This window comes from Taudactylus pleione, unplaced genomic scaffold (assembly GCF_031769625.1).
Source record: "Taudactylus pleione unplaced genomic scaffold, aTauple2 ptg000040l, whole genome shotgun sequence".
NCBI classification, from domain to species: Eukaryota; Metazoa; Chordata; class Amphibia; order Anura; family Myobatrachidae; genus Taudactylus; species Taudactylus pleione.
This window is the reverse complement of record NW_028284442.1, coordinates 20,075,810-20,102,421: the sequence shown is the minus strand read 5'-3', so window position 1 is coordinate 20,102,421 and position 26,612 is coordinate 20,075,810. Positions and strand designations below refer to the sequence as shown.

General features: G+C 42.2%; 1 protein-coding gene and 2 pseudogenes across 1 annotated transcript in view; 2 read left to right on the top strand and 1 right to left on the bottom strand.

Moving 5' to 3' along the window:
* Positions 1-10,102: 10,102 nt before the first annotated feature.
* The window catches only part of LOC148538395 (uncharacterized protein C3orf20-like), a 51,875-nt gene continuing 35,365 nt past the window's right edge, over positions 10,103-26,612 (top strand). Inside the window, exons 1-5 of the mRNA XM_088453833.1 lie at positions 10,103-10,234; positions 10,320-10,430; positions 15,753-15,906; positions 18,971-19,217; positions 19,818-19,913. Of these exons, the coding sequence (XP_088309959.1) occupies positions 10,329-10,430; positions 15,753-15,906; positions 18,971-19,217; positions 19,818-19,913 (599 nt within the window). The 5' untranslated portion in view covers positions 10,103-10,234; positions 10,320-10,328. The remainder of the gene's footprint in view (positions 10,235-10,319; positions 10,431-15,752; positions 15,907-18,970; positions 19,218-19,817; positions 19,914-26,612) is intronic.
* On the bottom strand, positions 12,423-12,541 carry LOC148538397 (5S ribosomal RNA; annotated as a pseudogene).
* On the top strand, positions 14,146-14,264 carry LOC148538396 (5S ribosomal RNA; annotated as a pseudogene).

Below are 26,612 nucleotides of genomic sequence, written 5' to 3'. Positions count from 1 at the left end.
TAACAGAAAATGGCTGCCCCCATAAACGGCTACTTAATGGCCCTACAGTGTGGCATAATGTGAATAATGGGCATTACTGTGTGGCAATGTGGGCACTACTGTGTGGAGTTATGTGGCATAATGTGAATAATGGGTACTACTGTGTGGCGTAATGTGAGTTGGGGGCACTATTGTGGAGAGGGTGGAGTGTCATGATGACATGCCCCCATTTCAAATGACTACACCCCTTGTGACGTGTTAGACACACCTATTTTTTGGCCACACCGTAGGCGTGCGCATACACTACCGCTAAAGAAAAAATTTCATTTTGCAACACTGAAGGTGACATAAGTTCTGGTGAGGGGTTGTAACTGGGACCACCCATTATTAAATGTTTAGTTTCGCTTATGCAAGCTACAGAATGTATAACTGGTAACATAAGCAACAATTTAATGAGACAAGTACAGTACGATAGATATGCTGCCATTTGTCATATTGATAACTGTCACACACAGTGGCAGCGAAAAAATATATATGACACAGTGGAACATTGATTCTTACATATACAGAGGCACTGTACTGCCAGACATACATCACTATCATATAGTAACTTATTATATATAGTAGCAAAACTTCCCTTAACTTACAATGCATCTATCCATCTGGATATCTGGCTGTGTGCCAAAGCTATTCCGGCCTGTCATGTGGAGGCTTATACACCAACATCTTCTCCCCAGAACAGACTGTCCTGGGCACGTTCACTCCGTTTGGCCATGGCAGCATTTATCTTCCTGATAGGTCAGTACTAGAGCCTGTATAGGGCCTGTATATGGTTTTAGTTACAAATGTGAATACAGCTAGTCATGAATGAAGAATTACATTGTTTCATCAGTTTATTATTATATTAAATTCTATGTTAGTCCACCATTTTGTGCAGAATGTTGATATTTTGATTCAGTATCCTCTCTTACCTCATCATTTCCTGCTCCATGCTGTAGAAAGTGCAACACATCCCAATTTGTTGGTGAAATAACATAATACACCCATTGGCCTTCACACAAATCAATTAATCTGTTTCAGTGTATTTGTTAATGTTTACAGACTGATCTTATTGGTTTTGCAGCAATGTTTTCATACTACACTACAATCAAGTTGGCGGGGTAGTAACTGATAAGGAGGGAGAACAAATAAAGGAATGGGATTGGCCAAAAATGAGGAAATTATCCGACCCTATTATGTTGCAGGTAATATAACAAACAATGCATATAATAAGTAAATCCACAATTGATCCTGGAAGATACTATAGTAAACCAATAATTTCATTGCCGTATATGGACTGTGAAGTTAAGTGTCCAGATTTTTTAAACAGGCTATATACATATTTGCCAATCCCATACATGTTAGCAGTTGCTGTATTATAGGGGTTATTTGTGGGGTAGCACTATACAAAGATTGACAATGACAAAACATTGGTTAAGTTCATATTTCCTATAGCGTTCCTGTTTTCCCTATGTAATATGCTAAAACAATATTTGTTGTAATATGCTACTAAAAGGAAGCACTGTGTGTCCCCAGAAAATAAATAAATATTCAATTCACTTGAGTAAACTAAATAATAACCTATTGATTCACCAAAAGATTCTAAAAATCTAGATCAGGCACAATAATATTAAAAATGAACCGAAGATTTATCCTAATTAGCAGCTCCCAAAAGTATTTCTGGAAATACTCAGTATTGAACATAACTAAAAAACCAATAAAGGCACATAGAGAGTGCTTAAAACTAATTATTTAATATATTTAGTTCAACATTTATGTTCTAAATAACACATACAATTTATACAAGCATATACATACATATATAGAAATATTTAATGCTTAAAAAATTTAGTATATCGGCAATCAGAAATTCCAATGACAAAATATTATTCTGCTTATTTAGCTCCGCTAAATAGGACCACAGTATGATGATTATTGAAGAGAAATCCAATCGTAGTAGTCACTTGAAAGCAACCATACATGTGGAAACAGGCATAAATCTCAACCTCCTCCGTTAAGAAATCAGCTCACCACTAGCGCAGATGACACAGTCACAGAGTGGCAGCGGTAGGCGACATCCTCACTGCTTTAGAATCTCTGTATGTTAGAATAATTTGTCCAACAAGGTAATGCTGGAACAGCATCTAGCTGAATTTAGCAGCAATAAAGGAATTCCACAGTGTATTATGCTCCTCGCTAGGTGGAATCAGGCTACACACCTGTAGTAGTACTAGACAGCGTCTAGTTGGAGCAACACTTGTGAAGCTAAAATCGTAGGGAGGGAGAAAGCCACACACGCTGGGATATTAAGCATCCGTGTTTTAATCCATAGGGTCTCAATCAATAGCAGGAGCAGCAGGTACTATTAGAATTCCTGTTTAAGGTCCTTAACGCGTTTCTCCGTTTTCCCAATACAACAGTTTCATCAGAAGGTAAACTATGTGCAGACCAGATAGAATATTCTATGTGGTCAACAACCAATCATTAGCTTTTGCTGATTAGTTTAATTAGAAGCACACATGTGTATAGGATAAACTCAAATATATATATATATATATATATATATATATATATATGTATGTGTGTAAACATCTATAGATAAGCATCAGAAAAACAGTCATCTATAGACTTAAACAATCACAGTCATATATCAGTCAAGTTAAAAAACCATAATAGACAATCTTAATAATAGATAATTAATCATCCTACCAGAAACATCGTTGCGAACATGAGTAGATAAGATCAAGAGAAATTACCATGAAAATCAATAAGGCTCAAATAGCCTAGCGGGCTTGTGCCACACAGTACTAACCAATGAGACCCAGGCGCAATTCCAGCTTAGGACTCAATTAATAATATAATTTTAATTATCACATCATTATTTTAGCAACATAGAAATGAGGACTATGGTAGTTCTTATAACAAAAATATACCTAAATATATACAATTATTCATACAATCTTCAACATATCATTATGAGAAAAAAACTTCAGCTTAAAAATTAGATAGATGAAACCTAAAAATGTTCCAATGTAAACCCAAGTGGCTCAAATAGCCTAATGGGCTTATGAAGCAAAAAAAACCCCTCAACCAACAGTACCCAGGTTCAATACCAGCATGTTTTAACATTAATGTAATTACTTTAATGGTAACATAAATATCAAGGGATCAATAGTTTGATGGTAAATATATATCAAATAATTATAAAATCCATTTTTAGTCTGTTTGTTTGGATGACAAAAACCATTCCCAGGATATAATAATGAATAGATACAGATAACTTAAATGTTGTTCATTTCAATGCAGTCATTCAGACCATTTGGAAAGAGAGAGCCCAAGGAAAAAATCCAAAAAGCTTCACGCTTACAAAGCAAATTAAAGCGATCACCACCTCTGGGGGTCTCTTTGATGTGCTCAATGCCCTGAAGCCTGAACACATCAACATTACCCCCATGTTTCAATTTAACATGTTGGGAAAGACTGTGTGTGTTCAGTCCCTTTAGTACATTTTCTCCTATGTTCAAGGAACCGTGTGTGTAACATGCATGTCGTCCTCCCAACATATTGGACGCCACATTCGCAAAGGTAGTACGACAGTTAATCCTACTAATAATGTCAAATGAGGAACCCAGAGAGCCTGATTTGAACTGAGTGCTTTTATCTAACATGAACACACATGTGATGCACCCAAACTTGCCGCATTTATAGTTACCCTTCTTATTTGTAACTCTATCTAGCCAAGTATCAGATTTAGAAACTGATGTTTCTTTAGATCTAAAATCACTAGAGGCTAGAAATTTCTGCAGATTCATAGCTTTTTAAAAAAATAATAGTTGGTACATCTTCTAGAACTGTAGATAACACATTATCTGTTTTTAGAATTGGATAATTCTTCTTATTTATAGCATCTTTAAGTTAATTTTAAAAAGAATTGAACTTGGTAATCAATTTCAGATCATATTCAGGTGGAGATCACTTCTTTGCATTCTTAGTACATCTACAAAGTAGAGAATCTCTATCACGATTACGAGCTGCATCAAAAGCAGTTTTCAGAATATTCTCAGGATACCCTTGTATACTAAATGACTCAGTGAGTTCCAGTGCTTGCATCTTAAATTGTTCTAAATCCGAACAGTTACGCCTAACTCTGAAGTATTGACTTTTGGTATATTTCGGAACCAAAGATGATAGTGACAACTTCGGTAGTTTAGGAAGCTCTTACAGTCAACCTCTTTCTGATATGTAGAGGTGACTATAGTGTTATCAATAATAGAGAGGGCGATATCCAAGAAGGAAATATGTGATCTGTGAATAGTGCCAGTGAATTTTAAACCAAAATCATTAGTGTTAATAAAGTCTAAAAAATAAAAAGCTGATTGTGCGTCCCCATCCCAAATAAAAAACGTATCATTAATGTACCGCCCATAGAGCACCAGGCTCGCTCCGAAGGGGCCGCTCCAAACCAATTGATCTTCAAGGTGCCCCATATACAGATTGGCGAACCTGGTGCCCATAGTGGTACCCATCACCTGTAGATAAAATTTACCATCAAAAGTGAAATAATTGTGAGATAATATAAAAACTCAACAGAATCCAAAATAAACTGACATCTCCTAGTACTTAGAGATTCGTCGCAGATTAAGAAACTCTACAAATCTAGGAGTCCCTGTTTGTGAGGAATATTGGAATAAAGAGACTCAACATCAAAAGTCCTAAATGTATAGCTATCTTTCCAAACTATATTTTTAACAATATTCAAAAAGTGAGTAGAGTCTCTAATGTGAGATGCTAATGAAAGTACATAGACTTGAAGAAAAGAATCCACAAACGTTGATAGATTAAATGTGAGGGACCCAACACCGGAAATTATAGGTCGCCCAGGAGGTGAATTTAAGGATTTGTGTACCTTAGGGAGGTGATAATAGGTGGGAGTAATAGGATGTGCATTAAACAAAAATAAATATTCATTCTTGGATATCGCCCCCTCATTAAAGACTTCATCTAGCAAAACCCGAAGTTCATTCAAATAAGTAACAGTGGGATCTGTAGTCAGATTCACATAAAAATGGATGTTATTTAGTTGGTGATATGCCTCCTTTAGATAGTCTACTTTATTTTGTGCCACTGTGCCACCTCCCTTGTCCGCAGCTCGAATGATAATGGAATCGTCCTTACTAAGAGCTTTTCTTTCACAGGGATATAAATTATCCCTCCCCTTTTTCTTTAGACCTGATTCAGTACATATCTTTCTAAAATCATTCAGTAAGGTTATAGAATGCTTCAATTGGTCCGCTCTTAAATTGAGTCAGATAGAATTCTGATTTCTTTTAAACCTTTGTGCATGGGGGTAACATAGATCAAATAGCAATGTGTCAGCAGAAGAGCTATTTTCATTTTCTAATTCCATTAAGAGCTGAAGAGCTTCTTTATCTGAAGTATCTAAGACAATAGGATCGCCTGTATTACCCCTCTGTTTTGATTGAAAAATACCTTTATCTACACAAATCTCTTGTGAACCTATTAAGTTCAATGAATAATTCAAATAAATTGGGTTCTTGGGTTGGAGCAAATTTTAACCCCTTAGCTATTAAGGCCTTTTCACTCTCTGTTAGTTGTCTGGAAGATAGATTGGAAAGCCCTCTATTTCTCAGACTCTTCTTGAATTTTTGTATGTATAGTATTTCCTCTTTCCTCCTCTATTTCCTCTGAATCTAGTTCTTTTGTTTTGGGCGTATCCTGATCTAGAATGCTGTACCTGTTTCTGCTCTTCCATAGGGGGTACATATCCTTTCCTAAAAAATCAGATTGACTGTGTGTGTTATTTTTGTAGTCAAACTGTGTCTTAGGTCTAGCTCCCTTTCTAGTAGTTTCATCAGTGATATTGGTTTTGGGTGCTGGTGGTATTCTCTGGAACCTATCATTAACATGATATTTATTAGCCAATTGGCTAATTTGAGTAGGAGGTTGTTTATCTCTCTGAATGTAATGTTTAGAATATACATTAGTTTTTGTGGTTCTAGATTGTATAGATGTATCCCTAAATCTTCTATTATAGGTTCTCACTTCCCCTCGACTATAGTCCCTATGATCTCTAGATAACTAGTGATCATAGGGACTAGTGGTGAGTTGATTTCTTAACGGAGGAGGTTGAGATTTATGCCTGTTTCCACATTTATTGTTGCTTTCAAGTGACTACTATGATTGGATTTCTCTTCAATAATCATCACATTGTGGTCCTCTTTGGTGGAGCTAAATAAGCAGAATAATATTTTGTCATTGGAATTTCTGATTGCCGATATACTAAAGTTTGTAAGCATTAAATATTTATATATATGTATATATATGCTTATATAAATTTTATGTGTTATTTAGAACATAAATGTTGAACTAAATATATTAAATAATTAGTTTTAAGTGCTCCCTATGTGTCTTTATTGTTTTTTTTAGTTTTGTTAAATAATAACCTAGTTTACCTGTGTAACCAAAGTGTAGTGTAAGTGTGATATGGGTAAAACACCTCTGGGCATAGATGATAAATGTCACCTTAAAATCTTATTTTTACATGTTTAGTATCTATTAAACCAGTTCTGGCTGTGATGGTCAGAGTAGTGAAATAGCAATGGAAATTACTGGTTAGTACCCTTGGACATCCTAATATGATAAAGACAATGAGGAGGAGGAGGCACCACCCCCAACCCTCCCTAAGTTGTCCCTAACCTCCCCTCGGTGGTCCCTTACCCCCTCTTCCCACACCCTAAACCTAACCCTCCCCGGGGTGATACCTAACCCTAATCTCCCCCTGGTGCCCCTAAAACTATAACCCTCCTCCCCCCCCCGCAGCTAACAGCTGACAGGGCCCCGCTTACCTTTGTTCGGGATGCCGGCTGTCAGGATTTCGTCATCGGGCTAAAGAAAGGCATCTGGATTTCAACGCCTATCTTTAGTCCCGAGCCGGGATTCTGATGGCCGGGCGCTGGTAAATTAAAAACTTCCCGATAGTCAGATGGTGAAATACAGTCAGACTGTGATTTAGCACCTCAGTAGGCTGATCATATAAATGGGTAATATCATAAAGTATTTGTGATTTCACTGCTTTAGTTATTAAGTCACAGCTTGGTAAACTGTTAGTTATCAGCTGTATGAATTCTCACATTGCAAGTAAGAATTTTTAACTCATATGTTCAGGGGCACCATCAGGGGGGGACTGCCGTTACTGGAGTCGAGGGGCTATCCGGCGCCTGCTACGTACTGCCCGCCCGCTACTTACCCCCTGGCCAAAAGTGGCAGACAGTGACAGGCCTGACTGCACCCACTACTATACTCCCGGCCCAGCCGCCTCCGCCGCACATTAGACACAGTAATTACTTGTGAGTCACTTCTCACTGAGCCGGGCCCAGCAGCCATCCTCCCGCTCCGCCTCCCACCAGGTAAGTTAAAGTGTGTGTGCCTTAGACTACGGGTCTCCAGTTGCCTGTCTTAACTAAAACATATATTGTGTGTGTGTGTATAATGTATATATTCTGATGGCAGCCCTGCATATGTTATCTACAGTGGTGCTTGACAGTTTGAACCCTTCAGAATTTTCTATAGTTCTGCTGAAATTTGGCCTAAAACTACCTCAGATTTTCACACAAGTCCTAAAAGTAGATAAAGAGAAGCAAATCAAACAAAGGAGACAAAAAAGAGACGTGGTCATTTTTTTTTGAGGAAAATGATCCAATATCGCATATCTGTGAATGGCAAAAGTATGTGAACCTTTAGGCTTAGCAGATATTTTGAAGGTGAAATTAGAATCAAGTGTTTTCAAATTTCAGCAGAAATATCGAAAATTCTGAAGGGTTCACAAACTTTCAAGCACCACTGTAAAAATAATGATAGGTATAAATGGTGAAAAGCACGCAGGTTTTGAGTTATCATCTGCTTCTCAAATGACTGGTTCATAAATAACTTTTCTGTTGTCACTCAGCTTTTTTTTAATAAAATTCACTGCATGGTAAAGAGCTGTCAGTTATCCGCTGTAACTGATTATGTGACTTATCTCACTGTAAGGTAAGCTTATTTTAATGTTATCATTACCCCCTTTTCGGAACCTCTGCTGACTCCACCCAATATTCAGAACCCAGGGCACGAGCCACACCAGCTTCCAGTAATTGGTGGCTTAGCCATTGATGTTACACAATCAATGGTGCCAGACATTGATGGCATGAAATCAACTGTGACCCATTGATGGTTTGCATCCATCTGGCCATCTCTGCTGCAGGGGCATGGTTGTCCGCAGGCTAGTCATGTTCAAGGGATGGGGCTTAGCCACGCAAGGGCAGGTCTTATTGATGTAATGGCAGGGCTAAACTCTGTGCCCCTGTGTCATTGAAAAAAACAAAAAACAAATCCATCGATGTAAAAAAAAGCATCAGATGTCCTTAATTGATGGCAAAACAGTAGACCATCAAACCATTGATGTCTTATGGACATCCTTTTTTCCCCTTCCCTAGCTGCGCTCCTGCATGAATGAAATCCAGAAAAGGGTCATCCCATTAAATGTCCCATACGTGACACTGTAGCTGTGTATTGTTTGAGTTTTCAACATAGGATGAGAGGTTAAATTATAGCTCTTTGTCATAGGTTTTGTTGATAATTCATCTCAACTATTTGTATTCAGAACCTGAGTTATTTTTATTAAGTAGAAGTTTCCTTTATGTCCCGTATGTGACATGGAATGGCCCAAAAACTGATTGATTTGTGAACATTACTAAAAGAAACACCCTCAGAATTAAGGCCCTGATTCAGAGCCGGTCGCTATTAGCGCTCGCTCGTTCAGAAAAAGGGGGTGGCTATTCAAATGAACCGTTCGCTCTTTGCGGTCTGTTGCCGCCTCTATGTCTGAACGAGCGAACAAAACATGCGGTCGTTTTTTTGATAAAAACGCCCCCTGGCTGCTCGCATCCTACGTCATGTCCGCTATTTATTTGATTAATCGAGTACATCGACCAGCGTATGAACTGCTCGCTATTCTTGTGGTTGGTTTTTCCTACCACAAATTTGCGAGCAGTTCTGACTATAAAATAACCCAGTGACGTGGTCAATGACGCTGCTATATTAATTATGCACACCCATAAAACGCCCGTTTTGACCTTTAAGCACGCCTGCGTTCTGATCTCCACTCCCCGTTTTCAAGCACCTTCCCCTGTTACCACCCACATACGCCTCCTCCTGTCACTCAAAATAGCAGGCATTCGCTATTTAGCGAACAAACGATTTTCGGCCGCACTGACTGGTTCTCGCATGCGTATTACGATCCGTACGCATGCGCAGTTGGGCAAACATCGCTCGGAACGAACGAGCGGCTGCTTACGAGCGGCTCTGAATCAGGCCCTAATACCAATAATACAAGTTAAGTCTATATAGCCCTTGATACAATACAACAGGGACAAGTGCTGGGAGCTTCTATCAGTAGCTTTATTTGACTATAGAGTCCTGTTCCCCATTGCCCTCTGGGACTATGGGCCTGATTCAGCAAGGAACACAGTTGCTAATACGCACGCAATAGGTCGATTGTTGCATACTGCGCATGGGTATGCATCGCAGTGCACATGCGCAAACTAGCAATTACTGTCCGAACTGCGCTTGCAGAGGCTACGCAGACTCAGAGCATAGTGATTGTCAGAAAGTGCCATTTGTGGGTGGTGACGGGGGTTGGTGGGGTGGACGGGCGAATGCAAGCATGCCAGTGCTTTTCAATGCCGTTGCAGGGGCGTGCATAAATTAGCCACTGCGTGGATGTTAGCAATTTCTGAGTAAGGTCAGAGCTTGTGCAAGTGTGCATATGGGTCCGATGTTACCGATTGTTTTGCTATGTTGCCTTAGTATACGGATGTGAGTAAGGGGAAGTGGGCGTCCTTATGTCAGGTTGCGATCGCAATGCAAATGCAAACATTTAAATATCACCACTGATATATAACTGCGGTGCGTGCGTATAAGCAGAATTGCGATCCCTAGCGAATCAGGCCCAGAGTTTGGCTGTGCAGTCCTGACTTTCTGTGTAGCAAAGACAATTACAGTAGTTACCCTTGCTGTTTTTTTATAGGTTAATGAATACCTCTCTGTTAGAATTGCTGGACAGTTTGCTATTAGCTTGATCTACCGATGGCAGCATGACACTGTGCGCTTATCTCTGTCACCACTCCTTGAGGTGCCTCCTCCCCAGACTGAAGACCTGGTAAGCCCAAATGAGGACAATTAGACACATTGTCAGTCTTTTGTGTACAGCTGATCAGATACTGATTATTCAACTGTTTGTTTAGGGTCATCTTATGACAAGTGAGAATTTTTCATCTAAAACGGCCAGGGAACTTAGCAAGGCAAACAGAAAAAAGGCAAAGGAGAAAGATACAAAGAGGAGCCCCAAAAAGACGGTGAGCAAATGAATGAGGCCTTAGGGAGACTGTGAGTATTATAGTCAGGCCAGGTGCCAGCATATTTCAAAAACACTTGTTCTTAGCTATCAGCCTGGGAGTGAATGTATTGCTAATATGCCTTTATGGCCAATTGCTCTTATACAGTAGATCTGTATGGACACCACCAAGAAACATTTAGTTTTTTACTGTTCACTTGCGCTGTACTGTTTTCTTCTTTAAAATATATTGGGCCGGATGCATGATACATCGCACTCGCGACGTGATGCATTCCGCCGGTCATCCCATGCATGCTGGCGTTGGCAATGCCGGCATGCATGATGATCCCCGTATAGGAGCGCTCTATCGCGTCCTTCTGTGCATGCCGCGAGGGATGCTGGGAGGGATCCGATTGGATCCCTCTATCAGCACTCGGTGGAGAGAAGCCCATAGGCTTCTATGGGTAACGCCATCAGGAAGATGGCGAGATCGCAGGAACCATTCTGCACATGCGCAAACCCCAGAACATCGGAGATGTGCACTAACCATCGGGTTACCGTACATCTCTGAATCAGGCTCTTAGTTTATGGCTGGCTTATGAGTAGCTACTTAGCAGGGATTGTTAGGCCCCCACCTTAATTACATTTCCATAAAAACAGTTTAAGAGCAAACAACATCAAAGACCACTTCCTGTGTGATCAGAGACACACCAATAGTTACAGTATTTTTAAAGTCTTTCTCTTTTTGGAAATGGTCCCATGCCCCCAGCGCAGTTTTGCTTTTCTCTGGGTGATTGGAGCATACACTTTGGGCTTCAATAAAAAAAAAATTGGGAGCTCTGATGTTCTGGAGATTGTGGTTTTGTATAACACAACTGTCTAGATTAGGGGTGGCCAATAAGCTGCCCCCAGCTGTTGTAGAACTACACATCCCAGTATGCCCTGCCACCATTTTTCACCATGCTAAACTGTTGCAAGGCATGCTGGGATGTGTAGTCCAACAACAGCTGGAGGGCCACTTATTGCCCACCCTGATCTAAAGCTATGGCTTCTGTATTGCGTGAAGCAAAACCTATTGGGTGCAGCAGTGCATCTTCATGCATTCAGGCCTAGAGTGACACAGGGGAAGCCTGGAGAGACACAGAGGAGGCCTGAAGTGACACAGGGGGAGCAAATAGAGACATAGGGAGGAACCTGGAGAGACACAGAGGAGGCCTGAAGTGACACAGGGGGAGCAAATAGAGACATAGGGAGGAACCTGGAGAGACACAGAGGAGGCCAGTACTAACACGGGGGGAACCTGTAGAACATAGGGAGAAACCTAGAGAGATACAAGGGAGCCTAGAGTGACGGGATGTGGGGCAGTCCCTTACTTTGCCAGGGACATTTGGACCCCTAGATACACCCCTGTATGTGAATACAATGTTTTACAATATTACTTTTATTGTACACATACAATGTCAGACAGAAAAAAAGAGGGGAGATTCCGCACAGAACCGAAAATGTGACTCATAACATAAATGATGGTTAATAACTATAAATAAATAAACCAATCATATTACACAATTCAAAATAATTTTTCTTAATTTATGATATTGGTGGTGCTCCCAAAGCCTAATGTGAACATGTATTGACGCAAAGAAAGAAAAGAAAGGCTCTTTGTTGGGGCACTCTTGAATAAAGTTTAATATAACATAAATATTTAAAACATGACTTTTATTGTACTTGCATAAAATTATGAGGTAATCTTATATAAACACAAGTGTGGTCAAAAAAACCTATGTCGACTCCACACAAATATACATACAGATATGAATACAAAACTTGGGTATAGATAATTGTAAACCGAGCTAAACAGCTAAAATAATAAAGGAGATCAAATCTGCACGTCACAACACATACATAGAATACATGTCATAATTTTTCCAGTCCATATATTGATGGTGTATAAATATACACAATTAATTCATGTAGTATCTGTGCCAAGTGTTATCCTAATCTTCCAATGTGGATTAACCTACAACACCTGGTATTCCTAGGAGGTCTCCCATCCAAGTACTGGCCAGGCCTGTTGCTGTATCGCTTGCAAGATCGAACGAGATTGGGCAGGTTCAGAAAAGTATGGCTGTAGGTATAATTCATTCAGCAGAGGTAGATAGTCCCTTTCACATGGTTTCCACAGATTTACATGAAAATGTAGGACTGTCACTCAATGGAGAGTCCAATTAGTAATACAAAAATGTATTGAGAAAAGTAATGCATGGGCATACTTTAATCAAGTAGTGTATATTAAATCAGAATGATTATACTGTATGCCTATAATCAGAAAATAATGGTACCATTATATACACAATAATGGTCCTTACAATGAAAAGAACCCAATCATCACCAAATGTGGTGTAGATTATAGATAATGTTCATGTGAATCATTCAATAATGGCACACTAGAATACGTTGTAATATCACAAACTGTCATGCAGTAGTACCACCATCATATATTCCCCAGTAATCCTAATGGTCCAAGGGAACAAACATCGTCATAATTTGCAATATTGGTTTGGAGATAATATGCTAACCAAATTTATTTATTAATATTATCAATCTTAACTGGTATTGTAAAATCGTACATCAAATGTCACCTCTGATCATAACAGAACTGACAAACAAATCCTGTAACTTAGAATATGCTGTATATTTGCCTGTGTAATATCTTAGTGATCAATATCTATGCATAAAGGCTCTTTTCTTCTAATTTGGATTGTGCATACAGCCTCTGTTGATTTTGTGCAAATTAACCCTGAAGAGTATATATAGATAATTCTACACAACAGAGCTTTGATTAATAGGCTCTTTTCATGTATGCTTGTGGAATTACTCAAATGATCAATTTCTATGTATACAGGCTCATTTGGCTCAATACGGGATATTGCTTACATCTGGATATTGATTCAAGCTAATGAGAATTTATCAGTAAGTTTGAGCTAACGAGTCACTGAATACTATTTTAGAGATTGACTTATCTTATTCACATAGTATTAGGAGCCTGTTTTTGCTCAATAGTTGCTTTTTATCGGTGTACTTATTAAGATCATTAACGTTTGACACTGTTCCTAATTTTTCATCATGCAAAATGCTATGTGATTTCATTACTATGAATTGATGTCCACATTATAGCATATACAGCATATTCTAAGTTACAGGATTTGTTTGTCAGTTCTGTTATGATCAGAGGTGACATTTGATGTACGATTTTACAATACCAGTTAAGATTGATAATATTAATAAATAAATTTGGTTAGCATATTATCTCCAAACCAATATTGCAAATTATGACGATGTTTGTTCCCTTGGACCATTAGGATTACTGGGGAATATATGATGGTGGTACTACTGCATGACAGTTTGTGATATTACAACGTATTCTAGTGTGCCATTATTGAATGATTCACATGAACATTATCTATAATCTACACCACATTTGGTGATGATTGGGTTCTTTTCATTGTAAGGACCATTATTGTGTATATAATGGTACCATTATTTTCTGATTATAGGCATACAGTATAATCATTCTGATTTAATATACACTACTTGATTAAAGTATGCCCATGCATTACTTTTCCCAATACATTTTTGTATTACTAATTGGATTCTCCATTGAGTGACAGTCCTACATTTTCATGTAAATCTGTGGAAACCATGTGAAAGGGACTATCTACCTCTGCTGAATGAATTATACCTACAGCCATACTTTTCTGAACCTGCCCAATCTCGTTCGATCTTGGAAGCGATACAGCAACAGGCCTGGCCAGTACTTGGGTGGGAGACCTCCTAGGAATACCAGGTGCTGTAGGTTAATCCACATTGGAAGATTAGGATAACACTTGGCACAGATACTACATGAATTAATTATGTATATGTATACACCATCAATATATGGACTGGAGAAATTATGACATGTATTCTATGTATGTGTTGTGAAGTGCAGATTTGATCTCTTTTATTGTTTTTGCTGTTTAGCTCGGTTTACAATTATCTATACCCGAGTTTTGTATTCATATCTGTATGTATATTTGTGCGGACATAGGTTTTTTTGACCACACTTGTGTTTATATAAGATTACCTCATTTTATGCAAGTACAATAAAAGTCATATATTAAATATTTGTTTTATGAAACTTTATTCAAGAGTGCCCCAACAAAGAGCCTTTCTTTTCTTTCTTCGTGTCGATACACATACAATGTCATAAGTACAGCATAATGTTGATGCTATAAAAAATAATAATACTGGAAAATGTAATTGTAATGTTTACACAAATAAAATAACTACCCACACCTAATTGTACAGAAAAATATGAAATTCAGTGGTCAACATTTTATTTTTGTAATATTTTTATTGTAACAAATGTAAAAAATTAAATGCTATTGACAGTGGCCCTCATTCAGAGCCGTACGCTCTGAGCAGAGCGCACGCTCTGAATGAGGGCCGGGCTCCATTTTCATGGAGCGTCCTCCTGGACGCTCGTGTAGCTGTGGGTCACCACCCACAGGCTATACGAGCGTGCTTTGTGATGGCCGCGATGGTCGAGACCACCGCGACCATCGAATTTGCGAGCCGGAGCCTGCGGTTGAGGTTTTCAACCGCAAGCTCCGGAGTGATTTTGGCTCTATCAGAGCCAAAATCACTCCCACTGACATCACTAGTGATGTCAGTGGGCCGGCTTCTGACGGGAGGCGTTCCCGTGGGAACGCCCCCATCAGGGAGGCACGCCCCCGGCACGCCCACCAAAGGGGGCGTGCTGTCAATCAACATTGACAGCACGCCCCCTTTGATCGGACACAACGAGTGAAGGACTTTCCTTCGCTCGTCGCGCCTGGCGCATGCGCACGACGGAGCTCCCTCCGTCGTGCGCATGCTCAGTGCATAACATCGACCCACTTGCGAGCGGACAGCCGCTCGCGAGTGGGTCTGAATCAGGCCCTGTGTTAGTAAAGTACAAATATGAATACATAAGTAGTTCATTCTAGCACCCTGCACCTGTCACAAACCATGCAGTTCCTCTTTCCTGCCTTGAGTGTCACTCTCTGCTCTGGTGCTTCTAGCACACTCCGCTGATGCAACAAACTGCTGAGATACAGACCAGAGTGTGCTAGGACCACCAGAGCAGAGAGCGACACCCCAGGCAGGAAAGAGGTACTGCATGGGTTGTGACAGGTGCAGGTGCTAGAATGAACACTGCATTAATACTTAAGTTAGTGCAATGTGGTTAATGTGGAAAACAGTAGAACTACAGATTACTGGTAAACATTTTATTATTAATTATTTATGTATTTTTTTGAATAAGACAATTTTATCAGAGCTGACCAAGACACTTGTAATTCCTGAGGATCAAATCAGTCCTTCAAATGACTTCAGTGCTGCTCTTGAGCTCAGAAAGCTTCAGAGAAAGATTAGGAACATTATAGATGACTGGATGGAGCATTACCGATTGGCTTCTGGTGAGTCCCATCTAACATTCGTCCATATCTGTATAAAAATGTCACCTTTCTATCCAAACCTCTCAGTAGGTTCAAACCTCTCAGTTTCTGCATATTAAGGAACTATCAAATTTCTAGTTGTTGCAAGGTAAAATCATCAGCCAAATACACCAATATATCGATTAGTGTGACACTCAAATACTCAACTCTGGGATGCTAAGCATAGAAGTTGGCAAATACTTTGACCTTTATATAGTTATAGTATAGAAATCATTATAACCAGTACCTAGGGGCTGCCGCGCTGCAGCCCCCCCAATAAAATCTACCACCTCAGTGTAGTCAGTGCAGTCCGTGACTGCACTTGCTTCGCTGTGACAGGTAGTGGCTTCCCATTGGAAGCATTGCCTGCCAGTCACATACACAACAGGCAGTCTCAGGGGGAGGTGTCTCCTCCCTTTGGGACTGCCAGTCCGGGCTCCTCTGCATTTCAGCAAGCCCTACCTGGCTACTAGGGGCTGCAGCCGACGCAGCCCCTAGTAGCTGGTGATATGCGCATGTGTGGCTCCATGCCGCTAATACGCATGCGCCGGTCTCAGTGTCTGTTCGATCTATTACGCAGGCACTGGGACCCGACTGTGAGGTGAATATCTCCCAGTCCCCCTCTCTCTCGCAGCAGAGACAGCCCTCCTCGTCCAAGAGGGTAGGAGCCGCCGCTGATTATAACCAGTGTTCAGATCAGTCCATTCACAAAAATCAATGCTTATTATTATTATTATTATTATTAAAAATGTGTGTGAAATGGCTAATCGCACTTACCTTGGTAATAATATGAGTGATACAGAGGAAATTATGCAAATTTTCTCTAAAAAGTCTCTATCTAACCTTCGCTGGGTGAATAAACTTGGTCCAGCTAGGGGTTAAAGGTTTTTCATTGCAGGCTGACAGATCTTAGCGCTGCCCCTTATCCACTGCTTGGTGGTCCTGAATAAGTGACGTAAGTAATGCAGTCCTTACAGTAATTATATAGTCCATCTCCAGGGCTGTCTGCGTTCTTCCTTCTTCTGCAAAGGGAAGTCTTGGTTTGTGACATACTGTTGGTATTTGGGGGTGGCACATCATGTCACATTACACCTGCCTTGTGGTCTTACAGAAACTCCTGCTGGGTGAGGACGGAAGTATATGTAGGTGTAGTAGTCACCAGGTTCCCTATGCCAAAGCTTCTCATGGTATTCTAATGTCGATTAGATTAGCCATTGTAGCCTACAGGCTACATTTATTAATTTGTTTTCAAAGAGGGATCCTCTGGGGTTGGCATCACCAAGTGCACCAAATAGACCTATGCGCACGTGCATTGGTGGTTATCCTTGATGGTATGAAACCATTGAGAGGGGACCATCGATGGATTCACCCACCAATGGCCATTCCTACTCTATTACTTACTGGTGCAGCAGGCCGATCAGAGTTGAGGGCGGGGCTTTGCATGTCACGTCAGGGGCAATGCTAGGCTGAGTCCTGGTGCCAAGTCAAAAATAAAAAACATTGGGATGCTGTGTACCAGCGATGGAGGAGAACCATTTGGTTTTCTACCATTGATAGCAAAGCCATCTACCATCGATGGTTAACCATTGATGGAGGATGGCCATCCCTATCTGGAGATGCTTCGCTGTCCCCATAGAGTCTCCCCCATTGCCGGATCCTCTTCAGTGACCGGGTGCCAGGCACTGCACAATAACATCATAGTGCATTGTCTGACTCCCTGTCACTGAGAAGGAGCCGGCATTTTGTTGTCACCCACTCAGATGGTGACACCCAGTGCACTCCGCACCCCTACTAGTGACGCCATTGGGATCCTTAGGATCCCTCTCCGGTAGCAAGAGGCTCCAGTAGGAGCCTCAAATAGATAAATAGCAGACAAAAAAACATTCCAAAATGCCATGATATGCATATTTGTAATAAACTAGTTAGGGCTTTGGTTACAATTAGACTCAGGACAAATGGAGGGAGTTTGCCCCTATGCGCTGCTACATGGTATGGAACACTGGGTGAATGGAAGATGACATAGGGAATACTGATTCCTGTTGAAAACATACATTGACTGCACACCGGCTTTCCAACACAATGTAGTCGCTTTCTCTATGTGATCCTGCATACAACCTCCATCACCAGGCTATGATGGAATGTAGTTCTAGTTCTAACAATAAACTCACTGTCGTCATAATGGCAGCAGGGTTTTGATAACATGGGAATGCTTTGGTAAAAATTTCAATTGACCCTTAACCAGTTTAGTGCTCAAAAAGAATGAGAGAGTCACACTACAAAGACTGAGGGCATGATTCAGAGCCGCTCGTAAGCGGCCGCTCGTTCGCTCTGAGTGATGTTCGCACAACTGCGCATGCGTATGGGTCATAATGCGCATGCGCAAACCAGTCATTGCGGTCGGAAATCATGCGCTCGCAAAACAGCGAGAGGCTGCTAATTTGAGTGACAGAATGTACCGTTTGTGGGTGGTAACAGGGGAAGGTGCTTGAAAACAGGGGAGTGGAGATCCGAACGCAGGCGTGGCAAACGGTGAAAAGGGCGTTTAATGGGAGTGCATAATTAGTAAAGGAGCGTCATCGACCTCGTCACTTGGTTGTCTTTTAGCCTGAACTGCTCGCAGTGATAGCGGTAAGAAAAACCTACCACAAGCACTGCGAGCAGTTCAGAAGCCTTTCGATGTACCCGATTAATCAAATAAATACCGGAGACGACGTGTGATGCGAACGGCAAAGGGGCGTCTTTACAAAATAGCGAGCGCATTTTTCGTTAGCTCGCTCAGACATAGAGGCGTCAACAAACCGCAAAGAGCGAGTGCTCAATTTAAATAGCCGGCCCTTTTTTTGGAACGACTGTCCGCAAATAGCGTCCGGCTCTGAATCAGGCCCACAGAGCGGTAGATGAATCCCTCTTTTTGTACATGTTGTTTGTATTATAAAGTGAAACATTGTTTTTCTGTCCTTTTATGGGGTTGTCAGAAACTTTATCCAAATACTGTCCAAAACCATGGAAATGACCATTCTTTTACATGAGATGTCTGATGTTGCAGGTCTTGACTCACTACATATAAAGAAGATGTTCGACGCACCACCAAAAACATCCCGAAAACGGAAAGTTCAGTCTGCTGCTGTCCTGCCAGTTACAGCACCTGCTCTGGGGTCCCAGCCTGTCCCCGAAACAGATACAGGGGGCTCACCTAGTAAGGAAGGCCATCCTTTTCATGGACGCTTCCTGTCAGCACCTGCCCATCCTCATAATATGCGTTGGGATACACCACAGAGCTCCACGTCCCCTAGGTATGAAACAGAACACATTTAGCATGGTTAGGCAATTACCACATACATGGTCAGATGTGACTATCATATGGTTGAATTTACCAGCATCCCTGGTCAATGTTTACCCGCACACACACTACAGTTTTTTGGCCACTTAGGTCTAAAAGGACCCAATTGGCTGGCAGAATTGTATGAATAGGTACCTTCATGTAAGAGGTGTTTGGATTATGTCAGAGACAAGCAAATCTGAATATAAGGAAGATGTCTGTTACTTGTCATTTATGTTTTATTCTATGACAGAGAAAACCATCAGTGCATAAGTAAGTAGTCTAGAAGTGCATTATTTGTCATATTTTTGTTTACTTAATATCATTCATTTCAAATAATTGTCTGTGTATAAATTACTGTTTACTTCTGTCCCTGCAGCTAATTGAAGGATGTAATTTGTTAGTACTGTGTCTGATTTACCAACCATGTCCCAAAGAAGCGATGCATGTAGCTTGGGTGTTCAGTTTATTATTTCCACAACATACCAATGATAATTAGTTCTTATGTTAAGTTAACTGGAAACTTTAAATTGTATACATGGTCATGTGTGTTTCTTGCCGTCTGTTGGTTTAGGCCTTCATCCTTTGCAGGCACGCTGAGAAAAGAGCGCACTGCTGCTGATCCGAGCCTCAGTAATAATGATTATGGCAGTGCTGTAAGAAAATCAGGGTAAGGAAATGCACTATTCTAAATCAATGTATCAGTGTGAGCAGCCTGTGTATGTTCCCACTAAGGGTCCATCTAAAAAGGACCCGCCGCCCTTCGCATGCATGCCAGCGTTGGTAACGCCGGTATGCATGGCGAGCACCGCAAAGGACCACTCTCTCGGTAAGAGCGGCCCTTTGCGATGGAGGGATTTCCAGGTCAGTGACTCAGAAGCCCCTCTGGCATGCGCCACGGGCAGGGCCAGATTAAGACTTGTGGGAGCCCTGGGGCACCTTATTTCGGGGGGCCCCCACCAAGCCACATGGAGCCTACCTCCCTCCCCACCACACGGAACCTACCCCTACCTCTACCTCCGATTATTTACCTTCTGGCTCTGTGTTGTGTTGTGAATGCAGTAGCACAGTCAGCGCTGATGCACTACATCAGTGATCAGCATCACGGACATGATGTGTCACGTGATGCTGATGAGGGGACTTGGGAGCCGCTCTGCGCTCTATGCGGCAGCGCTGACTGTGCTGTTCAGAACACAGAGTGCGGCAGCTCAGCCCCCATCCGAGAACAGGGTCCACTGGGCACCTGTTCTCAGCAGGATCACATAAACCCTGCATGGGCAGGGGGCAAATGCAAGATTTTCTGGGGAGGTTTTCCATATATGAGATATATATATATATATATATATATACACTAGGGATGTGCAGGCTCGGATAGGTTCGAGTTTGCACGTGGAGTTCGGATTTTTCCCTCCAAAAAAACGGAACTCAGAACGAGGCAAAACGTCATCTTACATGGACGAACATCATCATTCCTGGACAAAAGACCAGGAATGATGATGTTCGTCCATGTAAGATGACGTTTTGCCTCGTTCTGAGTTCCGTTTTTTTGGAGGGAAAAATCCGAACTCCACGTGCAAACTCGAACCTATCCGAGCCTGCACATCCCTAATATACACGTGTGTGTTAAACATGCACACACACACATATATATATATATATATATATATATATATATAAAATATATATGTAGCAAACATATATATATATATTATATATAACATACACACTAACACACAGATACAGTATACACACACTAAAACATAGTGTATATACAATAACAAATACATATATACATATAAACACATACATTCACTAACACATACACAGTATACACACACACATACTGTATATAAAATAACACATTCATACACAATAAAACAGTACATATACACTTACATTCTATGCAGCTGCTGCTCACTTCATTTGTGTTGGCTCTGCCCCCACTAATCAGAAACCCCCCCTGCATGCTCTAGTGGTGGGGGCCCTTCTGTGTGTTGGGGCCCCGGGACGAACGCTCCTGTCGCCACCCCCATAATCCGACCCTGGCTGTGGGGGATGCTGGGAGGGATCCCTCTCTCAGCACTCTCCCGATAGAAGCCCATAGGCTTCTATGGGTAACGCCATCAGGAACATGGCGTTACCCACTTCAACCAAGCCCCGGAGTGCATCGCATTCTGGGGCTTGGTGCATATGAGAAATGCGATCAAACCCGCATTTTGGGGGTTTGTCTGCATTTCTCAGGTTGCTGCATCCTGCCCATAGAGGTGTTACCCATAGAGACCAATCAGCTTCTACTTACCAATTTATATAATGCACTAGATAAATGCAGCGGAGTCCCTCACTGAGGAGGCACCCAGTGCGAGTAGGGTAGGGATGTTGTGCATCGGCAAAAAGGGTGTGGTCTTAGTACATGTGCACAGTCTTGTATATTTACCACTTGATCTAGAAAAGGGGGGGGTCTTTTAGTGGAGATATCCTGCACGCTGATATTCCCTTGATGTAGATGGACCTTTTTTGTGGATGGAGTAGCTGTATGTGTGACAAAAACCGCCGTATTGTTCCAGTTGATGTTAATAAATCCAAGGCTTGGTTCAGGTGTATCACGGTAAAATTAAGTCCCAATGCAGGATAAAAGTCCAATACAGATGCTTTCTGACGCGTTTCCCTGTGTGTCCCACAGCTTTGGGACATCAACCAACCAATTCCAGCATTTCAAGACACCACACTAGGAACAGGTGTCACAATCCTTTTTATTTGTTTATTGTCCCATATGCTCATCAGTCATTGATACTGTTTTTATATATGTACACTATGTTAACTTTTTTAAACCACATATGAGCAACATTTATTACTATTAAAATCTTGCATAATCCATTCCATCTCATATACTCACTTGTCAATTTAGAGTTTTAGCACTGTATACATATTTCGTTTTACTAATTATTAATTTGAGATTGACTAGCCTCATTAATACGGCAGCTCTAGAAACACTACCCTACGCAGCGCCTGATACAGAAATTACTAGGGGTGTGCACCGGCCACTTTTCGTGTTTTGTGTTTTGGTTTTGGATCTGGATCTTTCTTCGTGTTTTGGATCTGGATTGGTTTTGCCAAAACCACCCTTCCGTGTTTTGGGTTTTGGATCTGTATTTTTTTTAAAAAAAGCATAAAAACAGCTAAAATCACAGAATTTGTTGGTTTCTCTGCTCCTATGCTATTATTAACCTCAATAACCTTAATTTCCACTCATTTCCAGTCTATTCTGAACACCTCACACCTCACAATAGTGTTTTTATGTCCAAAAGGTTGCACCGAGGTAGCTGGATGACTATGCTAAGCGACACGAGTGGGCGGCACAAACACGTGACCCATCTAGGAGTGACACTGCAGTGGCAGACAGGATGGCAGTTAGAAAAACTAGGCTCCAAACTGTACATAATGCAAAGAAAAAAAAGAAGTGCAAGATGGAATTGTCCTTGGGTCCTCCCACCCACCCTTATGTTGTATAAACAGGACACTTTAACAAATCAATCATTTCAGCGCCAGGATCTGCCACACAACTGTGGCTGAAATGATTGGTTCGTTTGGGCCCCCACAAAACAAGCTGGCAATTAATGTGTCCCTGCACAAACTGGCTCTACGGAGGCAAGATGTCATCCTCATCCTCCTCATCCACCGATTCCTCACCCTCTTCAGTGTGTACATCCTCATCCTCACAAAGTATTAACTCGTCCCCACTTGAATCCACCACCACAGGTCCCTCTGTACCTTCTGGAGGCTGGTCTCCCTGGAAGAGCTGATAATTCATTTTGATGAACATCATCTTCTCCACATTCTGTGGAAGCAACCTCCTACGCCTTTCGCTGACAAGGTTCCCGGCTGCACTAAACACTCTTTCGGAGTACACACTGGAGGGGGGGCAACTCAGGTAAAATAGAGCCAGCTTGTACAGGGGCCTCCAAATTGCCTCTTTTTCCTGCCAGTACAGGTATGGACTGTCTGACATGCCTACTTGGATGCTGTCACTGATGTAATCCTCCACCATTCTGTCAATGGTGACAGTATCATATGCAGTGACAGTAGACATGTCAGAAATTGTTGCCAGGTCCTTCAGTCCGGATCAGATGTCCAAACTTGGTCCTGCCTGCCCTGCATCACCGCCAGCGGGTTGCTTAGGATACCTAAGTTTTTTCCTGGCAGCCCCAGTTGCGGGAGAAAATGAAGAAGGAGCCGTTGACGTGTCACGTTCCGCTTCAGCTGACAGTGTGTTCACCAGCAGGTCTTTGCACCTCTGCAGGCTTGTGTCGGCCGGAAAGAGAGACACCACATAGGCTTTAAACCTAGGATCAAGCACGGTGGCCAAAATATAGTGGTCTGATTTCAACAGATTGACCACCCTGGAATCCTGGCAAAGCGAATGAAGGGCTTCATCCACAAGTCCCACATGCTGAGCGGAATCGCTCCGTCTTAGCTCCTCCTTCACTTTCTCCAGCTGCTTCTGCAAAAGCCTGATGAGGGGAATGACCTGACTCAAGCTGGCTGTGTCTGAACTGACTTCACGTGTGGCAAGTTCGAAGGGCTGGAGAACCTTGCACAACACGGAAATCATTCTCCACTGCACTTGAGTCAGGTGCATACCCCCTCCTTTGCCTATGTCATAGGTGGATGTATAGGCTTGTATGGCCTTTTGCTGCTCCTCCATCCTCTGAAGCATATAGAGGGTTGAGTTCCACCGCGTCACAACCTCTTGCTTCAGGTGATGGCGGGGCAGGTTCAAGAGTGTTTGCTGGTGCTCCAGTCTTCGGCACGCAGTCGCTGAATGGCGAAAGTGGCCAGAAATTTTTCGGGCCACCCAAAGCGTCTCCTGCACGCCCCTGTCGCTTTTCAGAAAATTCTGCACCACCAAGTTTATTGTGTGAGCAAAACATGGGACGTGCTGGAATTTGCCCAGATGTAATGCCCGCACAATATTGGTGGCGTTGTCAGATATCACAAATCCCCAGGAGAGTCTAAGTGGGGTAAGCCACTGGGCGATGATTTCCCTCAGTTTCTCTAAGAGGTTGTCGGCGGTGTGCCTCTTACTGAAACCGGTGATACACAGCGTAGCCTGCCTTGTAACGAGCTGGCGTTTCTGAGATGCTGCTACTGGTGACGCTGCTGCTGTTGCTGCGTAAGGTGATACATCTACCCAGTGGGCTGTCACAGTCATATAGTCCTTAGTCTGCCCTGTTCCACTTGTCCACATATCCGTGGTTAAGTGGACATTGTGTACAATGGCATTTTTCAGGACACTGAGGACACTTTTTCTGACGTTTCTGTACAGTCTCGGTATCGCCTGCCTAGTGAAGTGGAATCTAGACGGGATTTGGAACCGGGGACACACTACCTCCATCAATTGTCTAAATCCCACTGCACTAATGGCGGATACCGGACGCACGTCTAACACCAACATAGCAGTCAAGGCCTCAGTTATACGTTTTGCTTCAGGATGACTGCTGTCGTACTTCATCCTCCTCGCTAAGGACTGTTGGAGGGTCAATTGTTTAGTAAAAGCAGTGGTGTTCCTACTTCCTCTCTGGGATGATGAACGACTCCCAGCAGCAGCAACAGCAGCAGCGGCAGCAGTAGGCGTAGCAATGCAGGATCCTCCAGAGGAATCCCGGATAGGAGAGTCAGTCATGCCAGTGACATGGCCTGCAGGACTACTTCCGATCCTGACTAAGGAGGAAATTGACGAGGAGGGAGTTGACGGTGTGGTTTGCAGGCGCTTGGATACAACAGGACAACGGGATTTAGGTGTCCCTGGACTGCTTACGGTCTTAGCCAAAGTTTCTGAACTTGACAGTAACTTTTTATGAACGCGCTGCAGGTGCCGTATAAGGGAGGATATTCCTAGGTGGTTGACGTCCCTACCCCTACTTATTTCACCTTTACATATGGTACATATGGCAAGACAGTTGTTGTCCGGATTTGGATAGAAATATTGCCAGACCAAAGAGGTGGAATGTTTGGTCTTCTGCCCAGGCATGACCGTGATGGGCTTTTTCATCCCACGGACAACAACTGTCTCCCCCGGAGCCTGATTTAAACAAACCACATCACCATCAGAATCCTCCTCGCCAACTTCCTCCTCAGCGCCAGCTACACCAGTATCCTCATCCTGTTGTACTTCAACAGTGACATCTTCAATTTGCATATCAGCAAGTGGACTGTGGGTGCTCCTTTCAGCACTTGCAGGGGGCGTGCAAATGGTGGAAAGAGCCACCTCTTCCCGTCCAGTGCTGGGAAGGTCAGGCATCGCAACCACCACCACACTTGGACTCTCCTTGGGGATTTGTGATATCTTCTTAGAAAGCACAGTTCTTCGCTGTGCTTTTGCCAGCTTAACTCTTTTGATTTTTTTAGTGGGAGGAGGGCTTCCATCGTCATGTGAAGCTGAACCACTAGTCATGAACATACTAGGGATCGACCTTAGCCGTTCCTTGCCACTCCGTGTCGTAAATGGCATATTGGCAAGTTTACGTTTCTCTTCAGCTGATTTAAATGTCTTTTTCAAGGTCATTTCCCTGAACTTTGCCATTTGGGATTGTATGTGCCCTCTACTATGACATTGGGCATCGGCCTTGGCAGACGACGTTGATGGCATGTTATCGTCTATGTCATGACTAGTGGCAGCAGCTTCAGCACTAGGAGGAAGTGGTTCTTGATCTTTCTCTATTTTATTTTTATCGGAGAAAGTTTGGTCCTCCATTTATGTTATATCGATTTGATATATACGTGCGGCTAAACACAGAAAATAATTTTTTTTTTGGTTTGGACTGGAGTGTACTTTCGGGGGTTACAGCACCCTTAACGGTCAAGCCAGCCGGCCCTTTACTTATGACACAGGCGCACGCTTGGCACTACTTTGTTGATGCACGTGCGGCTACTGCGCACACAATTCACAAACACAGAAAATAATTTTTTTTTTGGTTTGGACTGGAGTGTACTTTCGGGGGTTACAGCACCCTTAACGGTCAAGCCAGCCAGCCCTTTACTTATGACACAGGCGCACGCTTGGCACTACTTTGTTGATGCACGTGTGGCTACTGCGCACACAATTCACAAACACAGAAAATAATATTTTTTTGGTTTGGACTGGAGTGTACTTTCGGGGGTTACAGCACCCTTTAACGGTCAAGCCAGCCGGCCCTTTACTTATGACACAGGCGCACGCTTGGCACTACTTTGTTGATGCACGTGCGGCTACTGTGCACACAATTCACAAACACAGAAAATAATTTTTTTTTTGGTTTGGACTGGAGTGTACTTTGGGGGTTACAGCACCCTTTAACGGACAAGCCAGCCGGCCTTTTACTTATGGGACACA